At 36.6% G+C, this 24699-nt stretch overlaps 1 protein-coding gene across 1 annotated transcript; it reads right to left on the bottom strand.

Moving 5' to 3' along the window:
• On the bottom strand, positions 14626-21521 carry LOC109835125 (serine/arginine-rich splicing factor 1B-like). Its single transcript, XM_020403118.1, is given in 11 exon segments — positions 14626-14943; positions 15041-15153; positions 15453-15510; positions 15589-15635; positions 15757-15874; positions 15947-16021; positions 16096-16125; positions 16128-16163; positions 19727-19842; positions 20017-20200; positions 21459-21521. Coding segments are annotated over 11 exon segments (924 nt in total). The 3' UTR covers positions 14626-14859.

Genomic DNA, 24699 nt, shown 5'->3' with positions numbered 1-24699 from the left:
TCATTACTCTTTACCAGAGCCACTCTGGGGAGAAGCACTTAAGACAGCAGCTTACATTCTGAATAGAGTACCAAGTAAAGCAGTTGCTAAAACACCTTATGAGCTTTGGACTGGTCGAAAGCCCAGTTTAAAGCATTTACATATTTGGGGATGTCCAGCTGAGGCAAGGCCTTATAGGCCAAATGAAAAGAAATTGGACTCCAAAACAGTTAGCAGCTACTTTATTGGATACTCTGAACGCTCTAGGGGCTATAAGTTTTATGATCCCACTATAAGGAATATTTTTGAGACGGGAACAGCAATATTCTTTGAGGATGTTGAGTTTGGGGGGAGAAATAAGGTTAGAGACATTAGTTTTGAGGAGAAATTGGCTTCAGATCCAATCCATACAGTTACTTTTGATAATATTCAGGTTCCTATACCTGTTGTTGCTCAAGAAGTAAATCCGGAACCTCAAGATGATAATGTTGAACAACTTCCTGTTCCAGAAGAACAAACTCAACAACCTCAAGAACCAGTGCCATTAAGGAGATCCACGAGAGAAAAGAGAAATGCTATTCCGGATGATTATATTGTATTTCTCCAAGAACATGAGGAAAGTAATGGAATGTTGGAAGATGATCCAATCAACTTCCTTCAGGCCATGAAAAGTTCTAACTCTCAACAGTGGATTGATGCCATGAATGAAGAGTACAAGTCTATGCAAGACAATAAGATTTGGGAACTTGTCCCGTTACCAGAAGGTGCAAAACCAATTAGTTGTAAATGGATTTTTAAAACCAAACGGGATGCAAATGGTAATGTGGAGAGGTATAAGGCACGTCTTGTGGCTAAAGGCTATACTCAAAAGGAATGCATTGATTATACAGAGACTTTCTCTCCGGTTTCATCGAAAGACTCTTTCAGAATAATCATGGCACTTGTTGCTCATTATGATCTTGAGTTACATCAGATGGATGTTAAGACTGCATTTCTCAATGGAGACATTGATGAGATGATTTATATGGTGCAACCAGAAAACTTTGTGTCAGGAGACCCAAAGAATATGGTTTGCAAATTAAGGAAATCCATCTATGGACTCAAGCAAGCTCCTCGTCAATGGTATCATAAGTTTCAACAAATAGTTATCTCGTTCGGTTTTGATATGAACATTGTTGATGACTGTGTATATCACAAGTTCAGTGGGAGTAAGTATATTTTTCTGATTCTGTATGTCGATGACATATTACTTGCCACTAATGATATAGGCATGTTGCACGAAACCAAGGGATTTCTATCAAAGAATTTTGAAATGAAAGATCTTGGGGACGCCTCTTTTATATTAGGGATCCAGATACATCGAGATCGCTCTTGGGGTATTCTTGGATTATCACAAAAGAGCTATATCGATAAGGTACTTAAAAGGTTTGGCATGCAAGATTGCAGACCAGGTGACACCCATGTTGCTAAAGAAGATAAGTTTAGTCCAATCAGTGCCCTAAAGGTAACCTTGAAATTCAGGAAATGCAGAAGATTCCTTATGCTTCGGCTGTAGGAAGTCTAATGTATGCTCAGGTATGTACGCGTCCGGATATTGCGTACATTGTTGGGATGTTAGGCAGATACTTAAGCAACCCTGGTATGGATCATTGGATAGCAGTCAAAAGGGTTATGAGGTATCTTCAGAAAACAAAAGATTACATGCTCACATACAGAAAATCAGAAAATTAGAGGTCATTGGGTATTCGAATTCTGATTTTGCTGGATGCCAAGATAGCAGGAAGTCTACATCAGGCTACATTTATATATTAGCAGGAGGAGCTATATCATGAAAAAGTATCAAACAGTTGTTTGTATTGTCTGATCAGAATAAAGTTTTCAGTTAAGACACTCTGTTACATTATGTTTGGTTTTGACCTCACTAAGGAGGACCAGTTGAAAATAGACATGTACTGATCACATTGCATGTAATTTTCATGCTGCACATCCATGATTGATCTATGTCGTTTGATTGTATTGGTATATGTGACCATTGATGGGTCGAGTCACGATAAATGTGACGAAGGCCGCTTTGATCCTATATTGATATAGTCAATGGACGAGATTGTTCGGAAATACCATTTCAGTGATAGCAATTTTTGAGCTCATAAGGTTATACACAGTTTAAGGAATCATATGGTGCCCAAGTGGGAGATTGTTGGATTTAATCTAATAAATCTATTTGTGGGCACATATGATTAATCAATGTGTATTGCTATCTTTCAGGATAACCCACTAAAGTGATCAATTAAGTTGGGTTAATTTGGTATTTAAATAAGTCATGGGGTTATATGTGCAGATACCAGGTTGTAATTGTGATTTATTGAGGGGCTAAATTACAAAAGTACAACATCTATAAATAAGGGGTTATGGTCCCTAACCTAGGGTTACATTCTCTAATTCTCTACACCCCCATCTAGCTAGAGAAATTCGGATTTAGAGAAACCCTAAGGTTAGAAGATCCAAAACTCATCTCAAGGTTCATCCATTGATTCAGGTATAAGCTTCCGCTCTTTTGATTATTGTTAATCTCTTTGAATTAATCATGACTATAATGACAAACCAAATATTATATGGGCATTATTGAAACGTTTTTGCTAAGTTGCTATATTTAGTAATAATGACAAACCAAATATTGAAACGTTTTTGCTATCCAGTGATAATGACTTACCAAATAATTATGATTATTGAAACGTTTTTGCTCAGTTGCTATATTTAGCAATAATGACAAACCAATTGGTAATATTGAAACGTTTTTGCTATCCCTATTTATTCTTATTTGGTAAGATTTCACTTATAACCGAATTATGTAGTAATAAAGACTTGCCAAATAATTTTTTTTGAGCATAATGACTTGCCATGCAGATACAAACATTTGTATTATTAAGTCAGGCTAAGTTTTGATTCATCTTTTTAGAACGGGTAATAAAGGAATAATTTACCATATATATCCATTAATTAATACATTGGGTTGCCATATAAAGTTTACATAGTTTCATTTATAGCTGTATTATAAAAATGGATAGCCATATAATTTTGATTGTTAAGTCAGGCTACGTTTTACACCATGCACATCTCATTCTAAATTAACCAGCTTTTATATTTATAAAAAGGCTGATAAAGGTAGCTATAGCTACATAAATTGTTTTATTTCTCAATTGTAAAATAAAGGTAGCTATAGCTACATAAATTATTTTATTTATAGCTATAGCTTTATGGTGCTTCACGACTTTGAGGGAGCTTGTAGAGAAAGAAAGGAAATAGAAGACATTTGTAAGAAATAATTGTTCATAGAGAAATAAAGAGCTAAGAATTAAAGGTTAATTATTAACTACTATTAGTGGCATGACTCTTGGTTTGAGTTCTGAAATGAAGTAACGGAATTAATTGAAATAGAACAGAAATATCGAAATGATTGAGAATAAATTACAGCTACAAATTACGTAATAACATTATAACAAAAGAAATACAAATCTCAGCCACTTGAAGTACTCGGTTCCATTTTCATTTTCTTCTACAGTATTTCACTCTTAAGTCCAAATAATTGTTTTCTGGCGTCAATAACTTTGCTTCTATCAGTTTCTTCAGTTTCCACAGCATGAGGGTGTATTTCTTCTACTTTTCGAACCTCTAGCGTAATTATACATCTTGCTTTTCTATTGGATTCTTCTTTTTCATTTATCTTCACAAGGAAAACATATTCCTTTTCTAATCATGATTTCATTTTCTTGTAACATTCAGAAGATTTATCCTCAAACATCTCTACATATGTAATAGCTGTGTAACCAATCAAAATTTCTACTTCGTCAAATAAAGTTACATATGCTGTATCTGTTCCATCATTTACCTCTAGGCGTAAGTTATACTTGGAATGGATTTTTTGCATAAGAAAGTGTAAATATATATTAACAATAATATAATAATCAATGTATATTATCTAACCTGATTGTCTAATCTAAATGTTCATTTTTACAGTTTTTGCAATTTGCCATGCAACCATTAATCTCATGCACTGCTTTTTTGCATTTTGCACAGGCATTAAAAAATGGTTCTTCCGCATTAATTATTGTTATAATTTTTGCCACAAATGAGCAAAACATACACTAGAGAGAAATCAAATAACATAAAAACTTAGATGATTAATTAAATTAATATCCATTATTACTAAATTTAACATACGTTAGACAATTGAGGCGAAGTATTGATAACATCAGTCAGCTTGACCCTATTTGCTTGAGTAATCCTTTTTGTTGGTGTCAACAATACTTTTTACTACTCTCACTGTTTGAATTACCAAGCCTAAAATTTATGAGAAGTAAGAGTTTAAATTAATGAACATTTTATTTTTATAAATTTTTTTATATATGCCCCGTCAATTATAGATATCTTGAAACTTACAACACAAGTAATTATAATTTCTAATTTGAAAATTTTAATGACAGAATTAACATTATATTCCTATTTATATATTAAGAAAGAAAAGAAAAGTTGTAAAGGTAAATGATCTAACTATTTTTTTTAGAATAGATATGCAAGATCAATAATGTAGGATGTAATTTTAAAGTCTTTTATAATTTGAGGGATATATATTGAAAAACTTATTATAAAACTTTGAAATAAAAGAGATAAAACTTGCATACCAGTCTATCATTTCTCTACATTGTGGAATTTCAGGATCACGAGCACAAGAGTTGATGGCTTTGTAGATAATTGAAACTCACCTAAAAATAAAACAAATGTGAAATTAAAAGGTTTTCACATCATTTTAAAACCATGCTTGATGTTATTTTTTTACCTAAATAACGTCTATTAATTACGCTTAGCAATGTAACAACATGTTTCACATCTTTCAAATCCTCCAAAGACGGCCCTTCAATCTCTGCTAAATCGCCCCACAGTGTCACTGAAAGTTGATCAAACCTAAATTAAAAAATATTAGACTTTTTACCAATAATCCATAAATAATAATAAACAATAATATTAAATTCTTACTCTTTGTTCATAATTATGACCTCCCATCTTTTGGAAGTGGGATTGCTAAATATTGGCTTCACAATTATTACGAATCCAACAACATCTGCAATGGAGAATTTTTTAATGTTATTAATATGTAGACATATTTGCATGATATTTTTATAAAAATCTTACCAAAAGATATTTTTCCATCATCAAAAGCAGAAGCATCTTTAAATGAAAGGAATGTTGGTTTCAACTTCTTAAATAATACAAAGTTTTTTTTCTCGAATGATTGTCTTTGTTGTTAGAGCCAACTCCTTTTCTGGATTAATTGTTGGATATTTCAAATTTGGAGGCTTTACTTCTCCATTTGTTATAGTATATGTTTCTCCCTTTATCAATAAACCGTGAACATTTCTATCAGCTTATTAAATAAAATTGCTTGGATAAGTGTTCCCTACAAAAGACACAATGGAGAATCAATCACATCATCACAGTAGCATAAAAATTACATGGAATAATAACAATGTAAAAGTCATATCACATCTTCATTAATGAGAATAAATTTTTGTTTCTTCCCTTCTCCATTCTTAAAGGAGTCTATAGTATTACGTAAGACACAAACATTTATACTCCATTGTTTCTGATAAATTTTTTACTCTCGGATCGGGATGTTGGCTTGTTCATTATTTCCTTCTTGTTCAGATGACATGCTTCATGGAAAAAGTATATAATTTATAGAGCTAATTCGGAGTTTATACCTTATAAACAAAAACATACTTTTACTAACCTCTTTGAATCACATAGTGTTGCTTCCATCTCCACCTGATTTTTATTTTTTTGGTAGGATTTGTTAAGATATTGCAAGATGTAAGTTGTGTATGGATTACATTTATATGAGATTTGAGTTATAACCGAATTATGTACTAATAATGACATGCCAAATAATTATGATGTAACAAAATTAACATTAATGAAAAGATAGAAGAGCATTTGTTTCGGGTTTAATTTGATGATGGGAGGTTACAAAAGTGTAAACAACATAGTCATGATAAAATAAAATTATTTGATTCAACATATTTGTGGTAAAATAAAATTATTTGATTCAACATATTTGTGGTAAAATAAAATTATTTTGTGGTTATGAGTATGTAGTCGTGGTAAAAGAAAATTATTTGATTGTCATGAAGAATTCTAAAGATAACATAATCTATTTAATTATTTTCTCTGTGGATGACAGAAATAAATAAAAATTAGATAACAAAATCATATCATAGCATGTAACGTATATTACATAAATGACTATAACAATTATTTTACTATTTTGCATTAAAAAACTCACTAAAGTCCACAGTAAGCTGAGTTAAATCTCCATAACGCGTGATTAAGAATATTTTCCCCCATGTGCAGGTTTTAATTTATTGTTATTATCACAACCGTTTTTACACTTATACGGTAAGTCGAGTAAAATTTTTTTGGGTTATGAGTATGCATTTAATTGGGGGTTATGTATGTATGACTATGGAAAATAAATTTTTTTGGGGTTTTGAGTATGCATTTAATTGGGGGTTATGTATCTATGGCTATGGTTTATGTATGGATGGGGTTATGTATGTATAGCTATGGTTTATGTATGGATGGGGTTATGTATGTATAGCTATGGTTTATGTATGGATGCATGTATTTTATGTATGTATGTATATGATACAGGAGATCAAGTAACTGGATGAGATGAAGGAACAGGCGGACGAGACGACATCAGCGGACGAGACAACATCTCAACTCAACGCAAACTAGACGAGATGAAAGCAGACCAAACGAGTCGAGATGACGACTCGAGGCGAATCTGACCAGACGAGACAAGCAGATGACTCGAGGTGACAGGACGAGATGACACGCCCAATCGACACGAAAGGCAGTGTTAGTCGACACATGCCCAGTCGACACGAAAGGCGGTACTAATCGACACGCCTCGTGTCGACTCGAACAATAGTTAGGAAAGGATTCGTTTTTTTGGGTTATTTCCTTTTAGAATCAGACTTTCTTTTTTATTAGAGTTATGATAGGTTTAGTTGGCTATATATAATAGTTCCTTTTGTAAATCAAGTAATTAACTTTTCAATTATTCAATTAAGAGAATTTTCTCCATTGCTTTCTTTTCCAAATTTGGGAAATTTAGGGCTTGAGGATTCAAGCTTGTTATTTACCTGTTATTGTCAGGGCTCGTCGGCATCAGAACGATATCCGATAACATCCTCGACAATGGCAGGTGACGGCGAGAAAGAACTTTCTCTACAGGATCTTTCCGTGAGAATGGATTTTATGGATGAAAGATTTGGCACGTTGGAAGCGTCTCTTCAGAACCTTCAACAAGCCATTGAAGGGCTCACCCTTCACCTCAACAACGGGAATAATTTCGCCGGATGTCTTCACCTAGGCGGACCCGGAGTTGGGCAACCCCGACATCCACCCCCGTATAATCATCAACCCCCTCCAGTTCATCCCCCTCCAAATCAACCATGTCCAAACCAACCACCTCCATATCAACCTCCTCCATATCAACCCCCTCTAGATCATCAACGACATCCCAACCAACCCCTCTCCCATGATGATTCTGGTGAAGAAGGAACAGACTATGGTGCCTAATTTGATGGGCCATTGTACAACAACGCCTCGAGTGAAGATGAAGGAGGGCAACTTTATGGCAGAGGTCGGGGTAGAGGTTTCAACCCTCGTCGCAACTATCACCGGCAAGGAGGACATCACCAAAACCAAGAGTATCGGATGAAGGTAGACCTCTCTACCTTTGGAGGAAATCTTGACATAGAAGCTTTCTTGGATTGGCTCTGCGAAGTGGAGAAGTTCTTTGAGATGGCTAATGTGCCCGAAGCAAACTAGGTGAAATTTGTAGCATATCATTTCAAAGGAGGAGCCGCGGCATGGTGGGATCAAATTCAAAACGCTAGGAAACGACAAGCCAAGCAACCAGTGCAGGTTTGGCGTCGCATGAAGCAGCTACTACAAGCAAGATTCCTACCACACGACTATCAAAAAATTCTCTGCAACCAGTTCAAGCGGTTCTAACAAGGAGTCAGGTCAGTAAGTGCTTATACCGAAGAATTCTTCAGCCTCACTTCTCGTTGTGATTTGTCAATAAACAAGGAACAACTCGCAGCCAAGTATGTTGGTGGCTTGAAGTATTCGATTCAAGAGAAGGTGTCCATCCACAACGTGTACTCTATTGACGAAGCCCACAATATGGCTCTAAAGGCGGAAAGATTGGCCTCCAAGAAACCACACTTCAGGCAACCCGATCGAGGAAGTTCGGTTGAGAAAGCAAGAGGTGAGCCGGCAGGGCAAAGGACGGCTGATTGGCCCATTCCTCCACGGTCGAATGAGTGGTCAACCAATCATCCACAGCCCCCGACTACTCAATCAAATCAGTATGCCAAGCCGATCGTAGGGAAGTGTTTCTGATATTTTCAACCAAGGCACAAGTCCAACGAGTGTCCGCAACGGCGAAAGGTCAATCTTGCGGATTATGAAGAAGTTGAGGATGGACACTCAACATCTGAAGAAGAGTATGAGGAAGAGGTTGCCGAGATTGAGGGCGACAATGTGTCATGTGTTGTTCAACGACTCCTATGCGCTCAGAAAACACCAGATTCATCACAACGACATCAAATCTTCTTTTCTAGGTGTTCAGTCAACAACACGTTGTGCACCCTCATCATTGACAAGCTGTGAGAATATTGTGTCAAAGGCTTTGGTGGATCACCTGAAACTACCGACGGAAGCAAAACCCATACCATATATTATAGGATGGATCAAGAAGGGTCCTTCTGTTAAGGTGACTGAATTATGCCGTGTGCCACTATCACTAGGAAAGACATATCATGACTCTGTTACTTGTGATATTGTGGACATTGATGCATGCCATGTATTGTTAGGGCAGCCGTGGCAATATGATGTTAATGCTACGCATGACGGCAAGAAGAATGAGTATTCTTTCGTATGGAAGAATAAGAAGATAATCCTACCACCTATTCCACCATCTCCAAAGAATCTCAAAGATCAAAAGCCCAAGTGTACATCTCTTTGCAACAAGGGTGAATTTCTAACAGAGTCAAAGGAGTCAAAGCAACAATTTGCATTAGTTGTGAAGGAAGAAGTGAAGGCAATCATTGAAGTTTCATAGAAGATGAAGTCACTGCTTGCGGAATTTGAAGTATTGGTTCCTGAAGAGCTGCCAAAGGGACTTCCTTCCATGAGGGATATACAGCACCACATCGATTTCATTCCGAGGTCGGTACTTCCTAATCTCCCTCATTATCGCATGAACCCACAGGAAAAGAAGATCCTACAGGATACCATCAAGGACCTCATTAAAAAGGGCCTCATTCGAGAGAGTATAAGTCCATGCGCAGTTCCAGCACTGTTGACACCAAAGAAGGATGGGAGATGGTGGATGTGTGTGGATAATAGAGCCATTAACAAGATAGCACTGTTGACACCAAAGAAGGATGGGAGATGGTGGATGTGTGTGGATAATAGAGCCATTAACAAGATCACGATTCGCTACAGGTTTCCAATCCCTTGGTTGGATGACATGCTAGATCAGTTGGGAGGTGCGAGCATCTTTTCGAATGTTGATTTGAGGAGTGGGTATCATCAGATTCGAATCAGGCCAGGCGATGAGTGGAAGACTGCATTAAAAAGTAGTGAGGGCCTCTACGAGTAGTTGGTGATGTCATTTGGTTTGTCTAAAGCTCCAAGTACCTTTATGCGTTTGATGAACCAAATTTTAAAGCCTTTCTTGGGAAGATTCGTGGTGGTTTACTTTGATGATATTATCATCTATAGTCAGGATGAGAAGGAGCATATGTCGCACCTACGAGAGGTTTTCCAAGTGCTAAAGGAGAATGAGCTTTACATCAACCTTAAGAAGTGTGTGCTCTTGACTACTAAGTTGATATTCATGGGATTCGTGGTAAGCTCGCATGGGATCTAGGTAGATGAAGATAAAGTCAAGGTAATCAGAGATTGACCAGTCCCAGGAAGTGCTACTGAAGTAAGAAGCTTTCATGGATTAGCATCTTTTTATAGGCGATTCAAGGTGTTCAATGAAGGGGACATGGTGATGGTGTACCTGCGGAAGGAACGGATACCAGCTGGAACATATTGCAAGCTTAAACCAAAAAAATATGGACCGTTCAAGATCCTCAAGAAGATCAACGATAATGCATATGTAGTGGATCTTCCAGAAGGAATGGCTATGTCAAAGACATTCAACGTGGCGGATATTTCTGATTATCATCCTTCAATCGAGTTGTATTCGAGTGAAGCGAATTTAGAGACGAGTTCTTCCGAAGAAGGAGGGACTGATACATGAGATCAAGTAATTGGACGAGACGAAGGAACAGGCGGACGATACGACATCGCCGGACGAGATGACATCTCAACTCGATGCAAACCAGATGAGACGAAAGCAGACCGGATGAGTCGAGATGATGACTCGAGGCGAAGCAGACCAGACGAGATGAGCAGACAGCTCGAGGCGACAGGACGATATCGAGATGATGACTCGAGGCGAAGCAGACCAGACGAGATGAGCAGACAGCTCGAGGCGACAGGACGATATGATACGCCCAATCAACACGAAAGGCGGTGTTAGTCGACACATGCCCAGTCGACACGAAAGGCGATACTAATCGACATGCCTCGTGTCTACTCGAACAACAATTAGGAAAGGATTCGTTTTTTGGTTATTTCCTTTTAGAATCAAACTTTCTTTTTTATTAGAGTTAGAATAGGTTTAGTTGGCTGTATATAATAGTTCCTTTTGTAAATCATGCAATTAACTTTTTAATTATTCAATCAAGAGAATTTTCTCCATTGTTTTCTTTCCCAAATTTGGGAAATTTATGGCTTGAGGATTCAAGCTTGTTATTTACCTGTTATTGTCAGGGCTCGTCGGCATCAGAACGATATCCGATCGGCCTCACCGTTTCTACGTCTGCGTCACCACCTATAATGATTGTAAACCATTCTTGATTTTCCCCTTCTATAATTTAGTTTGAAATTTAATTAACTTATTTTTTACTTACGGCTTAAGCATTGTAGTTACCTGTCGATTTTATTTTGCATGGAGGCTTCATTTTGATACAATCAAGAATAAGAGCTTTGATAGGCTTGCTAAGAGTTTCAAGTAGAGGCGAAGATCCTTGATTAGAGCTCTCAGGCTAATGTAGACAAATCATTTACTTTTTCTGTAATTTTTGCTAATGTATTGATTCTGGTACTTCGAACCTGGGCCCCTCCTCTAGCTCCCAAATAAAACATCTCTTTGAAAGGGTGTCACTCACAGCTTAGCACGTGCTATAAGCTCTTTTTAACAAATTTGGAAAGCACTAAAGTGTATATTAGAACGATGACCTATATATATCATCTGGAGACTGGAGGTTTGAAGTTTCCCAATTTGGGTTGGCTACATAGCAGCTGGCTTCCTGAAGTGGTGGTCGCATAACCTACTTTCGAACCTGGGCCCCTCCTCTAGCTCCCAAATAAAACATCTCTTTGAAAGGGTGTCACAACTTAGCACGTGCTATAAGCTCTTTTTAACAAATTTGGAAAGCACTAAAGTGTATATTAGAACGATGACCTATATATATCATCTGGAGACTGGAGGTTTGAAGTTTCCCAATTTGGGTTGGCTACATAGCAGCTGGCTTCCTGAAGTGGTGGTCGCATAACCTACTTGGTGCCTGCACTTATTTTTATTTGAGTACCACGTGACTAGACTTCTTCAACTCATAAATACTGAAAACAAGAATTGACAAAAAGCACTAATTGACAAATTTGTCATAAAAACTAAAAACAAGAATTGCTGTCACTTCTACCTAGAATTGCTAAGAATTGTTGTCAGTATACTGCAACTGAGCTGGTGCTTCTACCATGAATAGCTAAGAAAATAGGGGAAACAAGCAAAAGGTGCAAGACTAAGATAAGAGCACTAATAATGACATGAAACAAAAGGAAGCTGAGAGAATTAAAGGTGAGGAGATGATAGGAGACTAAGCATTTGAATTACAATATTTCCCTTTAAACAAAGTTGGTCATCATGGTTCAGCTATGTACTAAGTAGGTTTCTTGTTCGGGCTCACCCTTGGATCAAATGTAATCTGTTCAATACTTCATATACTATTGTTTTCCAATTTTATCAACATCAGATGATCTCATTCTAAGTTTTTCCCAGACTAAACTAGAACAGTGAGTGCTTTGAGCTTTTAAACAAAAGCATTGTGTTCTCACAGTTGTGTTGGAGCAGTAGAGGATAACATACACAAGCCTTTTGAAAAACTTGGAAGTGTCTTTCTATAAAACTTGGAAAATAATGTGAATATCTTTACATTCAGTTTGTAAAATTTCAAGCATATTATTATGGTAAAATTTCTATTCAAGAGAGACATTTTATATGCACATAAACTGATTTAAAGCACACAGAACTATACCATGGAACTTGGAAGTGTCTTTCTATAAAATCCTTTTGAAAAACTTTCAATTACACTGAGTTGCATTACAATTTTACAATCATACCCAAGTAATTAAAAACATCAGCAAACACAGGAGGACGAAAATTCAAGGCGACAAAAACAAGAGACTCAGCAAATACTGGAAACATGCTCACAACTTTTCATTCCAAGGATGCTCAGTTGACTGCAGTATGGAGCTTAATTTCCATGAAAATTTGGTGAGGGAGAAATGAGAATAGCTCCAATCTCTAAAACCTCTTGCTAAGAATATGTGCCTCATTCTCATGCTTCAAAGTAACCAACTTGCGAGAAACCCCGAGTAATTAGAATCAGTGGCACCTTATTTTGTTGATGGAGAGATGCTGGTCCATGTAATTCACTGTCGTCTCTGGTCTGGGCTCGAACTCCTCTGCAACTAATACAAGCCAGTCAAATAGCAGATGAAAGAATGTGATACTAAACTCTTTTCAGCGAAATCTGTACAAGGTCGTTTCTTAGCTTCGACTGAGCACAAGTTCAAGTAGATATATCTGGCTTATTGACCCACGTGGCCCCAGTTCCGAGGCATAATACCACTATTAACAAAGTTTTTAACGCAGTACTGTTAAGCTTATTGCATTTGTGATGAACTTGAAGAGACACAACAAAGCAAAACTAGTTGAACGTGAACTAAAGCTAGGAGGCTTACAAAAGTCTCCAGATACATGGTTTAAAAAAATTGTATTTTACCTAGCTTAAATAAATAAAGGAACAACATTAATTCGTACCTACCAGGGGTTAAGCTAGTGGCTCAACTTGGGAGAGGTCATCCTCCAGATCCATCTCTGTTCTACACAAGGCACAACGCCGATGTGCAGCTAGCATCCCTGCCAAGCACTCTCTGTGCATGCATGGCAGAAGCAATGTCACATGCGCCCCCTCTTCAAAAGGGTTCGTGCACACTGGGCACGCGGTGTTGCGATTGTACCTGGGCATGGGATATGGGAAGGTGGGGAAGCGCTCTGCAGCCCTCGCAAAAAGAGGGTTGAGCGGAGGGCGGGGAGGGCTGCACGGACGGTGGGGAGTCCCCTAATGGGGAGTATCCTGACAGGTGTGCATCCTATCCTTTATGCACTTGATCAGCAAGAACACCCCAACCCAGAAAAATCCCGATAAAATGAATGTCCGGGAGATATTAGAATGGGGACGTGGATGATGGGGAAGGTGATCAGGGGGGCCCGATAAAATGAATGTCCGGGAGATATTAGAATGGGGACGTGGATGATGGGGAAGGTGATCAGGGGGGATGCGGGTGATATAGGATCATAGTTCACTGTGAGACCCATAGGCAGGGAGGGAGGGATGGTGAGGGAGAGATAGAGACTGAGAAAGGGATGGAGTGAGGGAGAGATAAAGACGGAGGGGAGTGAGTCCGTCTTTATCTCTCCCTCACTCCCTCCCTTTCTCAGTCTCTATCTCTCCCCCACCATCCCTCCCTCCCTGCCTATGGATCCCGTAGTGAACTATGATCCTATATCACCTGCATCCCTAGCCTGGTCACCTTCCCCATCATCCACGTCCCCATTCCAATATATCTCCCGGACATTCATTTTGTCGGGATTTTTCTGGGTTGGGGTGTTCTTGCTGATGAAGTGCAAAAATGATAGGATGCACACCCACCAGGATACTCCCCATCAGGGGACTCCCCACCATCCGCGCAGCCCTCCCCACCGCCCGCACAACCCTCTTTTTGCGAGGGCTGTAGAGCGCTTCCCCACCTTCTCATATCCAATGCCCAGGTACAAATGCAACACCGAGTGCCCAGTGTGCATGAACCCTTTTGAAGAGGGGGCGCAGATGACATTGCTTCTGTCATGCATCACTGCATGTACAGAGAGTGCTTGGCAGGGATGCTAGCTGCACATCGGCGTTGTGCCTTGTGTAGAACAGAGATGGATCTGGAGGATGGCATCCCCCAAGTTGAGCCACTAGCTTAACCCCTAGTAGGTACGAATTAATGTTTGTTCCTTTATTTATTTAAGCTAGGTAAAATATATTTTTTTTAAACCATGTATCTAAGGACTTTTGTAGGCTTCCTAGCTTTAGTTCACGTTCAACTAGTTTTGCTTGGTTGCGTCTCTTTAGGTTTATTACAAATGCAATAAGCTTAACAATACTGGGTTAAGAACTTTGTTAATAGTGGTATTATGAGGCGAGCCTCGGAACTGGGGCCACATGGGTCAATAAACCAGATATATCTATTTAAATTTATGCTCAGTCGAAGTCAAGAAAAGACCTCATACAGATTTCGATGAAAGGATTCCTCATTCATCATCTTCTTCACTTTCTTCACTGTCCTCCAACTTCAAGTGGTTCAAGTTCTCTTCCAAAGGTGGAAGTCAATCTTCTGAATCGTAATCAGATCAAGGACCGGCTTTTGAAGGCACCTCCTCAGTTCCTGCAGTTTTAATACACCTCTATTACAACGATCTTGGATTGGAAACTTTTAAGGATCATGTTGATGAAAGCATTAATGAACTGCAAGCATAATATACCTTCCGTGTTTGGAAGTTGTTTGGGAATTCTTGAGTTATTTGAAAGCCACACGTTTTGGACCGAGATAATTTCTTAACCTGTCTCACATTTGGATAAGGCCTTAAGCACTTCTCTGCAAGCAGGGATAAATATTGTAAGTGTACCAAACTGAATAACCACAAATTTCACATGAACCCAAATAAAAAATAATAGACTATGGACCTGGAAATAGGCTGGAGATGAGAACAAGGGGTTTGTACAGTAAATAAACTTAAAAAAGCATTTTGACAAAAAAAGCAAGAACATTCACACAGAGCAGGAGCAGTTGGAATCTGCCACCTATGGATGTTCACCTTATTCAATCTTCTAACCAGGCCTACAAAGCAAGTTAACAAAAAAAAAACTATGAAGTTGGAAATGTAAAGATCCTACCATCCCCATCACGAAAAACTTGAGCAAAGCAAACATCCCCAGCCTTTCTCATATGATCCTGTAAGATATCAGGTTTAGGAAAATAAATGCTAGTCTACAAAATAAGGATTTTCTCAGATAATAGATGATTGTACACCTATAGATGTTGCCATGAAGCTGTAGGTGGTAGTCCACGAACAACAACTGCAAAAACGATGTGGGTTAAGGTTTTAAGGTACACTGTAACAAATAGAAGCAGCGAAACAGCTAAGATATCTATGCATATATACAAGCACAATCATTTAGATATATTTCTAGAAAGAACCTCGATATTCCGAACGGCGGGAAATTCCATATTTGCTGCCTCCACCACTTCCATAACTGCTACCCCGTCCAAATGAAGATGAACTTGAACGTCCCCTGCCTCCATGAGCCAGCTCAACCTACAGAGAACCATTTGCCTCCAAATTAGATGAGGGTTTGAGCAAACATAGGAAAGAATTTTTTTAGTATACCCTCAAACGGTATCCATCAAAGTTATAGCCATCACGACCCCTGACAGCATCATCAGCATCTCGAGCACTTTCAAACTGTACAACCACAAAATGAGTAAGTAAAATAGATCAGAATCATTTAGTTTTAAGAAATTATTATGAATCCCTACCTCCACAAAACAATAACCGGGGGGTGGGGGGGTGGATTCTTCAATTCAATGTCCACTATGCGACCATACTACAAACAGAAAAATTAAGCTTCAAAAGGCTGTTATATATAACCTATAAAAAAGACAACAACGTTCCATTTTCAACGACAAGGATTAGAATGATTAAAATAGAAAAATAAGTTTTTCCAGCATACGATAATCACATTAGATTCTCTAATAAAAAATAGTTTGTGTATGTCAAGTATGCAAAGAAAATATATTAGTAACTTCTGTGTATGTAAACTTGGTTAGGCATGCAAAAATACCTTATAGTTGATATTAGCAGGTTCATTTTACTGAATGCAAGCATACATGCCTGCATACATACATATGTACATGCCTGTAACATTTGTTCTGTTTTGGGAGACCGAGGCATGACTGTGGTCCTTAGTGGAGATTTTAGGCAAATTTTGCCAGTTGTACCACAAGGAAGTAAGCATGATATTATATATTCATGCATCAGTCGTTCACCAGTATGGCAACAATGCAGGGCATTCACCCTTAAAAGAACATGAGAATTCAGCAACAGTCTGACAGTGAAGATTGTATGAGCGCATCTAAATTTGGTAACTAGGTGTTTGATATAGGAAATGGGTTTATAATGCATGAGACGCATGAAGAAAATCCAAATGATTGTAAAATTGAAACACCTGCAGAGCTGTTGATTAACATGAATGTGAATCTAGTTGATGATATCATTTTTATAACATGTACAAATCTCCTTCAAAATCATAGTAATACAAATTATCTAGCAGAAAGAGCATTTTTAATATCTAGAAACGAGATAGTGGAGATTATTAATGATATCATATTAGAAAAATTAGAAGGAGAAAACACAACATATCTGAGTGCTTGATTCAATTTGTCAAACATCTCCAAGTCTTCAAGAAATGAAAGCCAATATCCTACTGAGTTCCTTAATTCACTATCTTTTCTAGGTATGCTAATTTATGAAATAAACTTAAAGTAAGAACTCTTATAATGCTTATTTGTAACTTAAGTCCAAGTGAAGGGCTTTGTAATGGAACAAGATTGATCGTCACACAGCTTCTTAAATGGGTTATAGAAGCAAAGATCATAAGCGGCAGCAACATAGGTTTTGAAACATTTTGTTTCAAGGATAATTAGTACCAACATCGATTCAAAATATCCATTCAATATGAGAAGACAACTTTCAATCAAGCGTTGTTTCACAATGATGATAAATAAAAGTCAAGGCCAAACTCTTAAATATGTGGGTCTGTATTTACCTAAACCATGTTTTATACATGGCCAATTCTATGTTGTTGTATCTAGAGTAGCATCACCAAATGGGCTTAAAATTCTTGTAGTGAATGATGACAAAAGCAGTGAGAGGAATAGTGACAATGTAGTATACAAAGAAATTTATATCACACTACCTATTTCGTCATTAACAAACGTGATATTATATAATAAAATAATATGCACATAGTATAGAGTATTAATACATATGATAACTGTTATATTCAGTATATTCTGTCAACTGTTATAGTATTACAATGCACATAGATTATAGAGTATATTCTGTAATAACATGAATTATTTTTATCTATTCATTAGTCATTTAACATTAAAAATATTGGATGGAAATTATGATATTAAATCATTAGAACATTTTGTTCTATGTTTAACATTCATAAGTCAATTGTATGTGCATAAATTTTTTAATTTGTTTAGAACATCAAATACTAAATGATATGTTACATATACGGATCAATTTGAGGAAAGATGAGTATATCAGCTTATAGCCCATCAAGTGAGCTTAACACTAAAGTACAAATGGTGATTGTTGAAAGTGTTAATGTTAAAATTTGGCATATTTTTGGGTTGCAAATCACGCTATTGGATGAACATACAAATAGATTTTTGTTGTACTTCTTTGAAATTCTTACACTCAACTTCCAATTTGCTAATAGAATTTATAATAAGGAATATGTGTTGTACTTCTTTGAAATTCTTACACTCAACTTCCAATTTGCTAATAGAATTTATAATAAGGAATATGTTAGTTTCTACTAGGATAAAGTTCATACAGGGAAGTGTTAAAGACACAGAAATTTTGCGATTCGAACCAGTGATTCAAGAAGGGTGCATACATGTAATCTCGAAGTTTCATGCCACAATTTCAAGTGGTGATTATAGAGCTATCTGGAACAAGGTTACAATCTGTTTCTGCAGTAAGTAAAACTTGAAGCTTTCATGAGTTAACTGATCCATCAACAAAACAAAAGCTCGTTAAACTTGAACCGAGCTATCTATCAAAGCTATATTCACATATCATCCGTGACAATGCGATCTCCATATTATCATCTCAATAATTTTAAACAAAGTGAAGATTATACAAATAGGAAAAATGTTCTTACTCTGGTTAAGAAACCAAAGATGATGGGCTTTTACCCCACACCCGTTTGCGGCATCAGGAGTCCCTCTTCGGCGCCTAACAAAGTCGATCCACCAATTTTCAGACCTTCAAATCAGCACAAGAAACAAATAAAGGAATAGTTATTAGAGGGTTTTTCGACCTGTGGACATATCATCTGCACGGCAGAATGCCTGATTCTTCACCTATTCGCAGTCGCATCGGCAGATGACGGTACAGAAATCGAGGGCTTGAAGATTGCCAGGGTTTAGCCACACCCGAGAGGGAAGTAGAGTTGTGGGAGGTAGCAGACGCCGATGAGGCGAGGGTTTCCGGATCCTCTGCGCTAGGGTTTCCAGTGACCGTCTCCGAGCAGCAGAAAAGAGGGGAGAGAGCGGCGTGGCTGCAGTTCATGGTGGCGAAGGCTAGGATTTTGAGGGGAGAGAGTGGCGGTGGTGGCAGCGGCCATCTCTGAGCAGCGACGGCGACGATCTCCCGAAAAAGAGGGGATCTCCGAGAAGCTGCGGCGACGACGGAGGCGATCTCCGAGGGGCAGTGGTGGGAAGTCTCTGAGCGGCGACAAAGGAGATTTGGGGTTTTTTGATAGAGGGGGAACGAAGAAGAAAAGGGGTTCACATGGGCCTTTTGTGTTTTTTTTCTTTTTTTTAAGGAGGGACAAGTAGGGGTGTTATCGGAGCGGATACGGTTCGGATATGACACTTACCATATCCATATCCGCTTCTTATAAACGGATACGGATACGGATCACTCTCGGTAAGAAAAAATACTAACCATATCCGCACTTATCGGAAACGGATACGGATTGGATATTTAAGAATCGGATCGGATATGATCACGGATATTCACGTATAATTAGAATTACAACCAATCTAATTAGACATAACTAGAAATACTAACCATATTCACGTATAATTAGAATTCACATATAATTAGAATTACTAAAATTGAGCACAAATCTATTAGACATAATCTTCATCCAAAACCTTCAGTAGCACAACCAATGGCACAAACATTTCACAAGACGACCATGGTCCATGACACAACATTTCACAAGAGGACTAAATTTCAGACAATCACGACACAATAAGTTCATACAAACCAACTTATTAAATTAAAAAAAACTTAATCAAAAATCTTATACATATGAAACAAGATATTGTCAATGAATTTAATGCAGAGTTTCGATTCGACCTTATGCAGAAGACGAAGGCTCCGACGAAGACGAAGCGGGCGAGATCCGACGGCCTGAGGGCAAGATCCGACGGCCTGAGGGCAAGATCCGACGGCCTGAGGGTGAGGGCGACGGCCTGAGGGCAAGAATCAGCACTCAGCAGCAAAAAAATCCAATTTTTACCACTAAAAAGAGATTTATTAAGAAAATTATTGAGTGGGTATTAACTAAAACAAAAAACCCACTAGAAATTTGAAGGAAAAGTGCATGAAAATGGCAAATAAGAGCATGAAACGATTCTTTGACCAACCTTCGCTGATCTTCGCTGGCGAGTGGCGACTGTGAGATCGCCGGAAATAAGAGGAGGCGGCCTGATCGCTGGCGAATCGCTGTCGAACGGCTGGTGAACGGCTGGCAAACGGCTGGCGAACGGCTGGAGAGTGGAGGCGGCCTGATCGCTGTCGCTGGCGAGGCGAACGGCTGGAGAGTGGAGACTGGAGAGAGAGAGAGAGAGAGAGAGAGAGAGTCGGCCTAGGGCTGGAGTGGAGAGTGAGTGGAGGCGGCCTGATGAGAGAGGGTGAGGGCCTAGGGTTTTTTTGAAGTTTTGGTTTTGGGTTAGCGGGTTTGTAAATATGAATTTGAGACCCGATTACCCAAATCACTACTATATTGCGGATATTCCTATCCGTAACCCTCATATCCGTTACCGAATCCGTATCCGAAAAAAATCCGAAACCATATCCTTATCCGTATCCGTATCCGCCCGGTTTCAAAATTAGCCTATCATATCCGTATTCGTTCGGATGCGGATCGGCTCGGATATATCCGAACCGTTTGGCACCCCTAGGGACAAGGGGTTCCCACCACCCGTTGGGGCTGGGCACCTTTGTAATAGTGGTCTTAATTTGTTCTCTCATTTTTATGCTTATTTTAGTTCTTGTGCACGTGCAATGCACGTGGTTAAATATCAAAATTATTATTTTTCGTTTATTTTCTTACTATAAAATAAGTCAGATTCATTTTGAATTAAAATCTATAAATATGGTTTGTTACATTTTCCATAAATTTTATTTAAATATTTTATGAAATAGATGATTAATTTTGAAAATATCTTCGGGCCAGGAATAAATAACTAACAAGTTTGCAAGGGAAGATAGGGTAACATAGTACATTCTTAAGAATTATTAATCTTTATTTAGTTTGTTTATAATGATAGGATCTCATTATTAACTAACTACAATGCTTAACACATTATTTTTTTTGGATGCTCAAGACAGGCAAAGAACTCATGTGAGTCCTCATCATAATGAATGTTATACAATTTAAGTACAAAGGAGATGGAGAATGGTGTAGTTTGTGAGGGGAAACTCCAGCAGCTTAATTTGATATGTGGATATATAATAGATGGAGATGGAGAATGGTGGTTTTGAAAATAGTGGATGTGTGTGGGTAATTACTATGGTTTTTTTATGGTTTTCTTCGTTCATTTTCAAGATATATGTAGTCCTGTGGAATATATATATATATATATATATATATATATATATATATATATATATATATATATATATATATATATATATATATATATATATATATATATATATATATATATATATATATATATATATATATATATATATATATATATATATATATATATATATAATATATCGAGGAATATGGTATAACTTGGGCCCAATGGATCCTTGGTAGTGATAGTGGACACATCTTGTCGGCATGACATCACACCTTGAAGTTGGTGAGCTCCATCTTCAAAGGTTGTGGATGTAATGACAAGATGTAGTTCCACATCACTACCAAGGATCCTTGGTACCAGTATACCATCTCTCTCTCTCTCTTTGCTCTCTCTCATCTCTCTCGTCTGCTACTCTCTCTCCTCTGCTCTCTCATCACTCTCTCTCTCTCTGTATATATATATATATATGAGAGTAAAACAAATGTCCAACAATAATTATATTTTAGCATGCAAAACTAATTATATTTAGAATAAGTATAATTAGTAAAAAAATCAAATATATAATATAATTAATTGTTTTAAAATAATCTAATCTAATCTAATAAGAAGAAAATAACAAAGACAAATACATGTAGAAGGAGATAAAAGTGCTACGAAAATTGTTGTAGTTTCTTGGCATATAAACATTGGTATGTGATGTTGCATGTGAGAGAAAAACAAATGTAAATAGAGTTCTATTTAAATAATAATAGTATAATTAAACTTTGAAACTAATTATGTAGTGTCGTGAACTACTTGAATTTTAGTTGGTGAGAGATCGCCACATTGTGTCCTTATATCGCAACTGTTTATTTTAATTTTCCTTTTTTATAATTTTCAAAACGATTTTATCTCTTTAATTTGTTTGGTAGATTTTGCAAATACTCTGTCCACATTATGTACATTTCTAGGTCTGCGTTGTTTTGGGGTTCGACCTATGCAGCGGACATTATTTGACTCACTAATTTGTTTGGTTTGTGCATATACGCCATTCATCTTGTATATATTTATAAATTTGGCATTTAATAAATTTATTTAAGTTTACATTTCAATTTAAACTATATCATTATCTTCATACTATGTATATCCAATAAGAATTCATCAATTTATCAACTTACTCTTACTTAATGGATTAATTTGAATTTCAATGGTCTTTTTGTCTATCAAAAGATTTTTCCGAACTCGTGCTTTTAAAGAGAGTATGATATGATTGATTTGACCTAGTATTTGTTATGTGAAGAGTGGGAGAGGGGGACCTAGGAAGGAGATTATACACGGAGTGAAATGAAACAGATGGATGTTGGATGGGTTTGTGATAATTTGTTGGATGTATCAAGAGGAGCTCACTTGTTAAAAGTGTTAATGCACGAAAAGAAACTTTCCAAACTGCTAATTTTCTTCTTTATGAAATGTTTCCATTAGAAGAAGATCAAATTTTCACTCCTTAGAATATCTAAGTTTTGTGGGGACCACTTAAGGTAGAATTAGAGAAGTGTGAACTATTTTCTATATTGGTTTGTGTCTCTTGGGTATTATAAACTATTGAAGTCTGAATAAAACATTTCATCTATGCCTTTACATATGTGCATATAAACACCAAGCTATTGTTAACAAGTTGATTAAATAATGATTAATTTATTAATTTAATTAGAGTTACACAATTAATTATTTTACTTTTTATTTAAAACCACTCTAGATGAGATATAAACATTATTTGTAGCTAATAAGCACTAAAAAAATTAATGTTTAATTATAATCTTATACTATTAAAAATCTAATGTTTAATATAATTTTGTACTATTATAATCTAATTGGAGTTGCATTATTACATAAATATTAATTCCTATAGTATATTAAAACATCATACACTTGATAATCTAATACTATTATAATAATTGATTTATTTATTTAATAATCTTAAGAATAACTATACTATAGTATAAACACTTAATTAATGTGATTTAATAAGATTGGGAGTTATGATCATAGAGTAAATTGGTTAATTTCATGAAAGATGAAGGATATTTGTAATGCACGTGGTTAAATATTAAAAAATATTATTTTATATTTATTTCATTACTTTAAATAAGTGAGATTTATCTGTTGGCCTTCTTGTTTTGATGATGATTTACAAACAATTTACTACTAATGTTGTTTGTCTAGTGTTTGTGCATTCCTATGTTTTGTAGACAAACAACGTTGTTGGAGGATGGATGGAATAGAGCTTCAACGATCATATCCAAAGGAGGTTGGCGGAATGTCGGTGAAGCTTATGCAATTCTAGTTCAAGATCCAAGTTCAGCTTCATCCGCAAGTTTACCAAGTCATGCTCATTGAAGACCTTCATCAAGCTTGGGTAATCTAGTTTAGATTTTATATTATGTGTGTTAAGTACTCTAAGCTCAATATCATATACACACACAATATTGGATTTTCTCACAAAATGAGCTATTTTGAGAAAACTTTGTGATATTGTTTTATTGACCATGTTTACTTTATATTCATGTGTTATAATGTTTATGAAGACATTTCATAAAGTTTCAATATGCGTTTAAACTCTTTTTGTCAAAAACATGTTCTTAACAAATTCATATTCATGCATGTTTTTACAAAATGATGAGTTTTCACAATTAAGAAATGAAAATTAAAAATTTATTTTTGTAAAATTTTTGTTTTCATGTTTATAAACATTTTGTAAAGTTTCATCAAGTTTGGAATTGATTTGTTATGTTTAATGGAATTTACAAAATCATGTTCTTGTTCGTGCACATGTTCATGCATGTTTTACAAAACAGATGATTTTTCATAAATGGGAAGTGATATTCAAGAAATTCTTTCTTTGACATGTTTATCTACATGTTTTGAAACTTTCCTCAAAATTTTACTATTTTTGGAGTTGATCTACTGTGCCTAATTAATTTTACAAAATCGTGTATGTCAGCAGATTTTCAGAAACTGTATTTCTGTGTTCAAACATTTATTTATCTCAAATGAGAAATGTTTTTTCAGAAATTCTTTCTCTAACATGTCATTCTACATGTCTAGAACTTTCCCACAAAATTTCATAATTTTTGGATCTGTTTTACTATTTTTAACTGATTTTATAAAACTGGATATACCTGCTACAGTACCTTCGGTCGACCGTGATACAGTTCCGGTCGACCAACGAACTGTCTGGAACTTTTCTTCGTTTCTTACCGTGCTCTCGGTCTACCGCGATTTTCATCGGTTGACCGCCGTAGTTCCAACGGCTAGTTTTAGAGCTGTTGCAGAGTGTTCTTTTTGGTCTTTTGTTTGGGGTTTTTGGCTGAGGTTTTGAGAGGCTATAAATACCCTCTTGATCTCAGTTCTATATATACACCATGAGAGTGTTTTAAACAAGTTTAAAAAAGTTTTAAACAAGGGTTTAAGTGTGTTTTACTATTTGTTTGGTTTATGAAGAAGTTTTCACAAGTAGAGGAGATCACCTTCTTG

Source organism: Asparagus officinalis, chromosome 3 (genome assembly GCF_001876935.1).
Source record: "Asparagus officinalis chromosome 3, Aspof.V1, whole genome shotgun sequence".
In the NCBI taxonomy this organism is placed as follows: Eukaryota; Viridiplantae; Streptophyta; class Magnoliopsida; order Asparagales; family Asparagaceae; genus Asparagus; species Asparagus officinalis.
The sequence above is the reverse complement of the archived record's forward strand: the minus strand, read 5'-3'. Positions and strand labels throughout refer to the sequence as shown.